Source organism: Oncorhynchus mykiss, chromosome 28, assembly GCF_013265735.2.
Source record: "Oncorhynchus mykiss isolate Arlee chromosome 28, USDA_OmykA_1.1, whole genome shotgun sequence".
NCBI lineage: Eukaryota > Metazoa > Chordata > Actinopteri > Salmoniformes > Salmonidae > Oncorhynchus > Oncorhynchus mykiss.
Genome location: NC_048592.1, coordinates 41,688,556 through 41,700,117, shown reverse-complemented (window position 1 = coordinate 41,700,117; position 11,562 = coordinate 41,688,556). Strand labels below are relative to the sequence as shown.

Here is an 11,562-nt window from a genome sequence, read left to right as displayed (position 1 = left end):
GAGGTAGTTAGCAAACCAGGCCAAAGACCCTTCAGAGACACCAATACTCCTTAGCCGGCCCACAGGAATGGAATGGTCTACCATATCAAAAGCTTTGGCCAAGTCAATAAAAATAGCATCACAATATTGCTTAGAATCAAGGGCAATGGTGACATCATTGAGGACCTTTAACGTTGCAGTGACACATCCATAACCTGAGCTGAAAACCTGACTGCATATCAGAGAAAACGAGACATCAACAAAGCCAGTCAGTTGATTATTGACAAGTTTTTTCAACACTTTTGATAAACTGGGCAAAATAGAAATAGGCCTATAACAGTTAGGATCAGCTTGATCTTCCCCTTTAAATAAAGGATGAACCGTGGCTGCCTTCCAAGCAATGGAACCTCTCCAGAAAGGAGAGACTAAAAGGTCAGAAAGGAGAGGTTAAAAAGGTCAGAGATAGGCTTGGCGATGTTAGGGGCAACAACCTTAAAGAAGAAAGGGTCTAAACCATCTGACCCAGTTTAAGGAGCTCCTTTAGGACCTTAGACTCAGTGACCGCCTGCAGGGAGAAACTTTGTAGCAGGGCAGGGGAAAAAGAGAGAGAAGCATCAGGGACAGTCACATTAGAAGGGGTGGGAGATTAGGAAATGTTGGATGGGCAAGGAGGCATGGATGAGTCAAATAGGAATCCTGACTAAATGAAGTAGTGATTAAAGAGCTCAGCCATGTGCTCCTTGTCAGTAACAACCACATCACCAACATTAATGGACATGGGCAGCTGTGGAGGAGGGTTGATTCTCCAGGTCTTTAACTGTTTTCCAGAACTTCTTGTGATTAGACCCACAGAGAGAGAACTGCTCCTTAAAGTAACTAACTTTGGCCCTCCGGATAGCCCGAGTGCACTTATTTCTAATTTGCCTGAACGATAGCCAGTCAGCCTGAGTATGCGTTTGCCGAGCCTGTCGCCAAATGCAATTCTTGAGGTGGAGTAACTCTGCCAGATCACGGTCAAACCAGGGGCTGAACCTGTTTTGAATTCACATTTTCTTTATGGGAGCGTGTTTGTTAACAATACCACTGAAAACATTAAAAAAAGAAGGTCCAAGCGTCTTCGAAAGAGGTGATCAAGCTGATTCTATACCATTCTATAGAGGTTATGAAGGAAGACTTGCTCATTAAGGTTTTTTTTTAGCAAGCGTCTATGACAAATCAGGACAGGTCGTTTGACTGAGCAGCACTTTCGTGATGCGTCGACTACACCGGCTGTCCTAGCTTCACTGCTTATCGGTTGAGAGCCACGCTTTTCTTCGCCGCAAGACCAACATAGTGCTAGCTTCCTTTGGCTAACTTTGTGCTAACCAGCTAGGCTACTAGCCCAAGTGGCGAACGCTACCTACGTTTCACTTTTTTTTTTTTTTTAGGAGCAATGGCGCCTGCTAGCTCAGCCCATGGGGTACCGAGCAAGGCCCCAGCCGCAGCAAGGCCCCAGCAAGGCCCCAGAACCCAGCAAGGCCCCAGCAAGGCCCCAGAACCCAGCAAGGCCTCAGCAAGGCCCCAGAACCCAGCAAGGCCTCAACAAGGCCCCAGAACCCAGCAAGGCCTCAACAAGGCCCCAGCTCCAGCAAGGCCCCGCCCCAGCAAGGCCCCGGCTCAGCAAGGCCCCGGCTCAGCAAGGCTCCGGCTCCAGCCCCAGCGAGGCCCCGGCCCCAGCAAGGCCCCGGCCCCAGCAAGGCCCCGGCCCCAGCGAGGCTCCGGCCCCAGCGAGGCTCCGGCCCCAGCAAGGCCCCAGAACCCAGCAAGGCTTCAGCAAGGCCCCAGAACCCATTAAGGCCTCGCCCCAGCAAGGCCCCGGCTCCAGCAAGGCCCCGGCCCCAGCCCCAGCAAGGCTGGTCCACCATAACCTACATCTCAGCATGTTTATGTTATAAACATTTTACATTATCATTATAATTACACACGCATTGATGTCAGACATGCACCTACCCCAATGCTCTGTTTCTGATGACTGGGAGGAATGCAGGAGTAGATTTCAGGAGCAGGACCAGACACCTTTTTGACAGATGACTGATTTAAGGGCATGTACGTGATAGGCCTATCTGGTTTATATGATTATGATGGTCATAATGCTTCTTGAAAGTGTCATGAAGTGCGTTTCCTTCGTCCAAGTGAAGTGACACAGGATGTTCTTACTGTTTCATGACAACTTCATAAAGTGTATTTAAAAGTTAAAAGATTTAAAAAAAAATGTTTAAAGAACTCAAAACAAAGGGTTAACTAACTTAACGTTCAAACGAAAAGAAACGTCTTGGTCCGGAATTTTGGTTGTTGTTGAATAAATGTGGGTTAACACATCATAGACAGCCATAAAATGCATGACAGTGTAATTGACCATATTAAAAGATCATCAAGGACAACAACCACGCGAGCCACTGCCCTATATCATCCAGAAGGAGAGGTCAGTACAGGTGCATCAAAGCTGGGACCGAGAGACTGAAGAACAGCTTCTATCTCAAGGCCATCAGACTGTTAAACAGCCACCAGTAACTCAGAGAGGCTGCTGCCAACATTGAGACCTGATCACTGGACACTTTAATAAATGGATCACTAGTCACTTTAAATAATGCCACTTTAATAATGTTTACATATCTTATATTACATGTATATACTGTATTTTATACCATCTATTGCACCTTTGCCATCGCTCATCCATATACTTATATGTATATATTCTCATTCACCCCTTTAGATGTGTGTACACGGTAGTTGTTGTGAATTTGTTAGATTACTTGTTAGATATTACTGCATTGTCGGAACCAGAAGCACAAAGCATTTCGCTATACTCGCACTAACATCTGCTAACCCATGTGTATGTGACCAATCAAATTTGATTTGACCACAGGTTATGACAGGTAATGTTAGCCGTTCTCATCATCACGATGATAGCCGTGGCACAAATGGCACCCTTACTGTGACAGTGGGTCTCAACTATACATTTAAAATAAATTTAAAAAATACACTTTTCATGTCTGTGAGTCACCAGAGATTTTAACAGGTTGAGAATGCTCATCAATTAAGAACATTTACAAAAACATATGCAAGCCTAAAACATGTTTCACATTTCAAAATGAGACAATCGTTAAACATTTTTTTTTTAAATGGCACAAATGATCACTTCCAAGTGACTGACTTGGACCAGCAACATTAAAACCCATTGACACTTGGGGCTTGTCCCAAAACAGCACCCATTTACCTTTTAGTGAACTACTTTTGACCAGGACCTGTGTGATTTAGGTCATTAGTGCAAAATATTGGCAGTAGGGTGCCATTTGGGTCACACAGGTTTTATAGAGGCTACCTGTAGTTATACAACCGTACTGGTTCACTACTTTCAGACATCGGCCGGGTGTAGAAATGATCCTACATCTGCCTTTATTTCTGTTTGTCGATGTTAAACTTTAATCCCAGAATTCCATGTACTTTTTTTCCCCTCTAAAGTGCAATTTTAAAGAGATTAAATATTTGTTTATCTTCATTCTGCTATCTCTCCCGCCCGCCACAGTACCTGAGAGCAGCCACTGTCCGTCACCAGCCATCCATCCATCCCCGTCCATCCATCCATCCATCCCCATCCATCCATCCATCCATGTCCATCCCCATCCATCCATCCATGTCCATCCATCCATGTCCATCCATCCATCCATGTCCATCCATCCCCATCCATCCATCCATCCATGTCCAGCCATCCATGTCCATCCATCCATGTCCATCCATCCAGCCATGTCCATCCATCCATCCATCCAGCCATGTCCATCCATCCATCCAGCCATGTCCATCCAGCCATCCATGTCCATCCATCCATCCAGCCATGTCCATCCATCCAGCCATGTCCATCCATCCATCCATCCATGTCCATCCATCCATCCAGCCATGTCCATCCATCCAGCCATGTCCATCCATCCATGTCCATCCATCCATCCAGCCATCCATCCAGCCATCCATCCAGCCACGTGCATCCATCCAGCCATGTCCATCCAGCCATGTCCATCCATCCATCCAGCCATCCATCCAGCCATGTGCATCCATCCAGCCATGTCCAGCCATCCATCCATCCATGTCCATGTCCATCCATCCATGTCCATCCATCCATCCATCCATTCTTCCATGTCCATCCATCCATGTCCATGTCCATCCATCCATGTCCATCCATCCATCCATGTCCATCCATCCATGTCCATCCATCCATCCATCCATCCATGTCCATCCATCCATCCATCCATCCATGTCCATGTCCATCCATGTCCATCCATCCATCCATGTCCATCCATCCATCCATCCATCCATCCATCCATGTCCATCCATGTCCATGTCCATCCATCCATGTCCATCCATCCATCCATGTCCATCCATCCATCCATGTCCATCCATCCATCCATCCATCCATCCCCATCCATCCATCCATCCATCCATCCATGTCCATCCATGTCCATCCATCCATCCATGTCCATCCATCCATGTCCATCCATCCATCCATCCATCCATCCCCATCCATCCATCCATCCATCCCCATCCATCCATCTATCCATCCATCCATCCATGTCCATCCATCCATGTCCATCCATCCATGTCCATGTCCATCCATCCATGTCCATGTCCATCCATCCATGTCCATCCATCCATCCATCCATGTCCATCCATCCATCCATGTCCATCCATCCATCCATGTATCCATCCATCCATCCATGTCCATCCATCCATGTCCATCCATCCATGTCCATCCATCCATGTCCATCCATCCATCCATGTCCATCCATCCATCCATCCATCCATCCATCCATCCATCCATCCATGTCCATCCATGTCCATCCATCCATGTCCATCCATCCATGTCCATCCATCCATCCATCCATCCATCCATCCATGTCCATCCATCCATGTCCATCCATCCATGTCCATCCATCCATCCATCCATCCATCCATCCATCCATCCATGTCCATCCATCCATCCATCCATCCATCCATCCATCCATCCATCCATCGGAAATAAGAGAAAACAGAATGAAATAAAGAAAAATATGTGTTTCCTGAAGACGCTCTAATGAAGTTCCAGTGTTCAACAACTCGGTGGGTTTCAAAACGTAATTTTAAAAAACAAAAAGGAAGCAGTATTCATGGTAATGTTTCTTCTGGTTCTGGTGTACACGCATTTCCCTATTTCTGTTATACTGGAGCTGTGATCAGAAACGACTTGGTGAATGGAGCATGTATCACTCACTCTTCATGTGTTACAGTCGTCTGTTTCTCTGTCCTCCAGTTCAGAACGTTCATATGGAATACAGTTTTCAACAGTCTTTCTGTCCTCCAATAATCTCGCAGGTCTTTTCTGGCTCTCTCTCCATCCATCCGTCCATTTTTTCATTCATCAGTCCGTTATGAGGGTTATCTTTCCGCCAAGCACACAGACAATCATGGTTCTGGCCCGTTGGGTCCTGCCTGCCTGTCTGTCTGCACAAGGCAGGTCATCACAGCAGGCGTTAGTCTGTGTTGTAGTACTGCAGGAGGGTCAACAGGGAGCGCTCTAACTGTACAAAGAGAGAGATAGCAGGGTGTAGAGCACACAGCTCAATTTCAGCACTGCTTTCCTCCCATTAGTCAGTCTGTGCTGTTCCCTTTGCTGTTCCTCTCCCCTTCACTAGTGTCTCTGGAGGCCTCTCCCCTTCACTAGTGTCGCCTGGAGGCCTCTCCCCTTCACTAGTGTCTCTGGAGGCTTCTCCCCTTCACCAGTGTCTCTGGAGGCCTCTCCCCTTCACCAGTGTCTCTGGAGGCCTCTCCCCTTCACTAGTGTCGCCTGGAGGCCTCTCCCCTTCACCAGTGTCGCCTGGAGGCCTCTCCCCTTCACCAGTGTCTCTGGAGGCCTCTCCCCTTCACTAGTGTCTCTGGAGGCCTCTCCCCTTCACTAGTGTCTCTGGAGGCCTCTCCCCTTCACCAGTGTCGCCTGGAGGCCTCTCCCCTTCACTAGTGTCTCTGGAGGCCTCTCCCCTTCACCAGTGTTGCCTGGAGGCCTCTCCCCTTCACTAGTGTCTCTGGAGGCCTCTCCCCTTCACCAGTGTCGCCTGGAGGCCTCTCCCCTTCACTAGTGTTGCCTGGAGGCCTCTCCCCTTCACTAGTGTCTCTGGAGGCCTCTCCCCTTCACTAGTGTCTCTGGAGGCCTCTCCCCTTCACTAGTGTCTCTGGAGGCCTCTCCCCTTCACTAGTGTCTCTGGAGGCCTCTCCCCTTCACTAGTGTCTCTGGAGGCCTCTCCCCTTCACTAGTGTCTCTGGAGGCCTCTCCCCTTCACCAGTGTCTCTGGAGGCCTCTCCCCTTCACCAGTGTCGCCTGGAGGCCTCTCCTCTTCACTAGTGTCTCTGGAGGCCTCTCCCCTTCACTAGTGTCGCCTGGAGGCCTCTCCCCTTCACTAGTGTCGCCTGGAGGCCTCTCCCCTTCACTAGTGTCGCCTGGAGGCCTCTCCCCTTCACTAGTGTCGCCTGGAGGCCTCTCCCCTTCAACCGGTGTCGCCTGGAGGCCTCTCCTCTTCACTAGTGTCTCTGGAGGCCTCTCCCCTTCAGTAGTGTCGCCTGGAGGCCTCTCCCCTTCACTAGTGTCGCCTGGAGGCCTCTCCCCTTCACTAGTGTCGCCTGGAGGCCTCTCCCCTTCACTAGTGTCGCCTGGAGGCCTCTCCCCTTCAACCGGTGTCGCCTGGAGGCCTCTCCTCTTCACTAGTGTCTCTGGAGGCCTCTCCCCTTCACTAGTGTCTCTGGAGGCCTCTCCCCTTCACTAGTGTCTCTGGAGGCCTCTCCTCTTCACTAGTGTCTCTGGAGGCCTCTCCTCTTCACTAGTGTCTCTGGAGGCCTCTCCTCTTCACCAGTGTCTCTGGAGGCCTCTCCTCTTCACTAGTGTCTCTGGAGGCCTCTCCTCTTCACTAGTGTCTCTGGAGGCCTCTCCCCATCACTAGTGTCTCTGGAGGCCTCTCCCCTTCACTAGTGTCTCTGGAGGCCTCTCCCCATCACTAGTGTCTCTGGAGGCCTCTCCCCTTCACTAGTGTCTCTGGAGGCCTCTCCCCTTCACTAGTGTCTCTGGAGGCCTCTCCCCCTCACTAGTGTCTCTGGAGGCCTCTCCTCTTCACTAGTGTCTCTGGAGGCCTCTCCTCTTCACTAGTGTCTCTGGAGGCCTCTCCTCTTCACTAGTGTCTCTGGAGGCCTCTCCTCTTCACCAGTGTCTCTGGAGGCCTCTCCTCTTCACTAGTGTCTCTGGAGGCCTCGCCTCGTCCTCCTCTTAAAGAAACAGCAGCACCTGAAACAGAACACAAATGAACAATAGGATTAGATTCTTTATTGTTCTCAGACACTGAGTATACAAAACATTAAGAACACCTGCTCTTTCCATGACCAGGTGAATACCGATGAAAGATGAGACCCCTTATCGATGTCACTTGTTCAATCCACTTCAATCAGTGAAGATGAGGGGGAGGAGACAGGTTAAAGGATGATTTTTAAGCCTTGAGTTATGGATTGTGTCTGTGTGCCATTCAGAGGGTGAATGGGCAGGACAAATCATTTGGGTGCCTTTGAACAGGGTATGGTAGTAGGTACCAGGCGCACCGGTTTGATTCAAGAACTGCAACGCTGCTGGGTTTTTCACGCTCAACAGTTTCCTGTGTGTGTCAAGAAAGGTCAACCACCCAAAAAGAAATCCAGCCAACTTGACAACTGTGGGAAGCATTGGAGTCAACATGGGCCAGCATCCCTGTGGAACGCTTTCAACACCTTGTAGAGTGAACATGGGCCAGCATCCCTGTGGAATGCTTTCAACACCTTGTAGAGGGAACATGGGCCAGCATCCCTGTGGAACGATTTCAACACCTTGTAGAGTGAACATGGGCCAGCATCCCTGTGGAACGATTTCAACACCTTGTACAGGGAACATGGGCCAGCATCCCTGTGGAATGCTTTCAACACCTTGTAGAGGGAACATGGGCCAGCATCCCTGTGGAACGATTTCAACACCTTGTAGAGGGAACATGGGCCAGCATCCCTGTGGAACGATTTCAACACCTTGTACAGGGAACATGGGCCAGCATCCCTGTGGAATGCTTTCAACACCTTGTAGAGGAAACATGGGCCAGCATCCCTGTGGAACGATTTCAACACCTTGTAGAGGGAACATGGGCCAGCATCCCTGTGGAACGATTTCAACACCTTGTAGAGGGAACATGGGCCAGCATCCCTGTGGAACGATTTCAACACCTTGTAGAGGGAACATGGGCCAGCATCCCTGTGGAACGATTTCAACACCTTGTAGAGGGAACATGGGCCAGCATCCCTGTGGAACGCTTTCAACACCTAGTAGAGTCCCTGACGAATTGAGGCTGTTCTGAGGGCAAAAACAGGTGCAACTCAATATTAGGAGGGTGTATAATTATATACATTTTCATGCCAAACAAGATAGCCAACCTGGCTCAGATCCTAGTATGTGTTTTTTGCAGTGTTTATTCATCGACATTCCGGACTAATACATGTCTCTTAGCCAGAGGATGGACATGTTGGCCAGCTGGCCTAGAAGACCCGGTAACATTCAGGTCAACAAGCTGTTCCATTGAGATGTTTGAAAAGTCTACCTCTCACTGGTCTTTCGGGCTAGCTGGACATATCAATTAGCACTGTCTGAAAAGTACTAGCCCTGGGCTTATTTTCATCTTCATTCTTAGAGCAGTGAGTGTTGGGGAAGAGGGCATGGGGGACGGAGGACGGTGGAAGGAGAGGGTGGGATGGAGGATAGGGATCGGAGGAGACGGAGGGCAGAGGAAGGGGGGGGGGCGGGGGAAGTGGGGGCTGAGGAAGGACGAGGGACAGAGGAAGGACGAGGGACAGAGGAAGGACGAGGGACAGAGGAAGGACGAGGGACAGAGGAAGGACGAGGGACAGAGGAAGGACGAGGGACAGAGGAAGGACGAGGGACAGAGGAAGGACGAGGGGACGGAGGAAGGAGGGACAGAGGAAGAACGAGGGGACGGCGGAAGGAGGGACGGAGGGTGGGGGGCGTCCATCTTACTTTGTGTCGTCGGCCACCTCCACCTCGGCCGGGGCGGTGATGGGGGCGTTGGAGTGGCCCGCAGTCGGATCGTCTGTATTCAGCTCCCCATTGGTCGAACTCATCACCTGCAGGGGAGCATCATGGAAAGTTAGATGTTAGAAAATGGTGGCTTACTGTGGTCATAAATATATGTCATGTCACTAACACTAAACTACATGACCAAAAGTATGTAAATACCTGCTCCTCCAACATCTAATTAAAAAACCATGGGCATTAATATGGACTTGTTCTCTCGGTTGCTACTATAACAGCCTCCATTCTTCTGGGAAGGCTTTCCACTAGATGTTAGAATATTGCTGCAGGAACTTGCTTCCATTGAGGTACTGATGTTGGGCGACTAGGCCTGGCTCGCAGTCAGCATTCTAACTAATCCCAAAGGTGTTCAATGGGGTTGAAGTCAGGGCTCTGTGCAGGCCATTCAAGTTCTTCCACACTAATCTCGACAAACCATTTCTGTATGGACCTCGCTTAGTGCACGGGGGCATCGTCATGTGGAAACAGGAAAGGGCCTTCCCCAAACTGTTGCCACAAAGTAGGAAGCACAGAACCGTCTAGAACGTCATTGTATGCTGTAGCGTTAAGATTTCCCCTTCACTGGAACTAAGGGCCTATTCCGAACCATGAAACTACAGTTGGCATTGGGGCAGGTAGCGTTCTCCTGGCACCCGCCAAACCCAGATTTGTCCGTCGGACTGCCAGATGGTGAAGCGTGATTCATCACTCCAGAGAACGTGTTTCCACTGCTCCAGAGTCCAATGGCGACGAGCTTTACGCCACTCCAGACGATACTTGGCGTTGAACATGGTGATCCTGGGCCATGGAAACCCATTTCACAAGAACAGTTCTTGTGCTGACGTTGCTTCCAGAAGCAGGTTGGAAGTCAGTAGTGAGTGTTGCAAACGAGGACAGACAATTTTTTTTTACACTGTTCAGAACTCAGCGGTCCCGATCTGTGAGGTTGTGTGGCCTCCCACTTTGTGGCTGAGTTGTTGTTTTGGCTCCTAGACGTTTCCACTTCACAATAACAGCACTTCGTTTTTTGAGGAAATTTGAGGAACCGACTTGTTGGAAAGGAGGCATCCTATGACGTTGCCCATTGAAAGTCACTGAGCTCTTCAGTAAAGCCCATTCTACTGCCAATGTTTGTCTGTAGAGATTGCCTGGCTGTGTGCTTGATTTGATACACCTGTCTATGATGGTGCCGTAACCCCGGACGGGGCGGGCCGTAACCCCGGACGGGGCGGGCCGTAACCCCGGACGGGGCGGGTGTTAAACTGGTCAGAGGCAGTAGGACCACTGGAACATTGGGAGCATTTTGTAACTGAACTAAATGACTACCGCCCCGTAGCACTCACTTCTGTCATGAAGTGCTTTGAGACTAGTTAAGGATCATATCACCTCCACCTTACTGGCCACCCTAAACCCACTTCAGTTTCCATACCGCCCCAACAGGTCCACAGACCATCACACTGCCCTATCCCATCTGGACAAGAGAAATACCTATGTAAGAATGCGCTTCATTGATTATAGCCTTCAACAAAATAGTACCCTTCAAGCTCATCATCAAGCTCGAGGCCCTGGGTCTCAACCCCGCACTGTGCAACTGGGTCCTGGACTTTCCACTTCGCTGACCCTCAACACTGGGGTCCCACAAGGGTGCGTTCTCAGCCCCTTCCTGTACTCCCTGTTCACCCATGACTGCGTGGCCATGCACGCCTCCAACTCAATCATCAAGTTTGCAGACGGCACAACAGTAGTGGGCTTGATTACCAACAACGACGAGACAGGAAGGAGGTGAGGGCCCTCGGAGTGTGGTGCCAGGAAAACAACCTCTCACTCAACGTCAAACAAAGGAAATGATCGTGGACTTCAGGAAACAGCAGAGAGATCACCCACCCACCCCCCCCCAATCCACATCGACGGGACAGTAGTGGAGAAGGTGGAAAGTTAAGTTCCTCGGCGTACACATCACAGACAAACTGAAATGGTCCACCCACACAGACAGTGTGGTGAAGAAGGAGCAGCAGCACCTCTTCAACCTCAGGAGGCTGAAGAAATGTGTCTTGTCACCCAAAACCCTCCAGGACACCTACACCACCCGATGTCACAGGAAGGCCAAAAAGATTGTCAAGGACAACAACCACCCGAGCCACTGCCTGTTCACCCCGCTATCATCCAGAAGGAGAGGTCAGTACAGGTGCATCAAAGCAGGGACCGAGAGACTGAAGAACAGCTTCTATCTCAAGGGCATTAGACTGTTAAACAGCCACCAGTAACTCAGAGAGGCTGCTGCCTACATTGAGACACAATCACTGGACACTTTAAACCATGCCACTTTAATAATGTTTACATATCTTTCATTACTCAATATATATACTCATATCACACAATATATATATTTTTGTTGCTCTTTTGCACCCCAGTATCTCTACTTGCACATCTGCACATCT

At 49.8% G+C, this 11,562-nt stretch overlaps 1 protein-coding gene across 3 annotated transcripts in view; it reads right to left on the bottom strand.

Moving 5' to 3' along the window:
- Positions 1–6,125: 6,125 nt before the first annotated feature.
- The window catches only part of LOC110508263 (casein kinase I), a 50,871-nt gene continuing 45,434 nt past the window's right edge, over positions 6,126–11,562 (bottom strand). For all 3 annotated transcript variants that reach the window (XM_036966118.1, XM_036966120.1, XM_036966119.1), the window contains 2 exons: positions 9,071–9,177; positions 6,126–7,312 (listed from right to left, as the gene is read on the bottom strand). In XM_036966118.1, the coding sequence (XP_036822013.1) occupies positions 7,261–7,312; positions 9,071–9,177 (159 nt within the window). In that variant the 3' untranslated portion in view covers positions 6,126–7,260. The remainder of the gene's footprint in view (positions 7,313–9,070; positions 9,178–11,562) is intronic.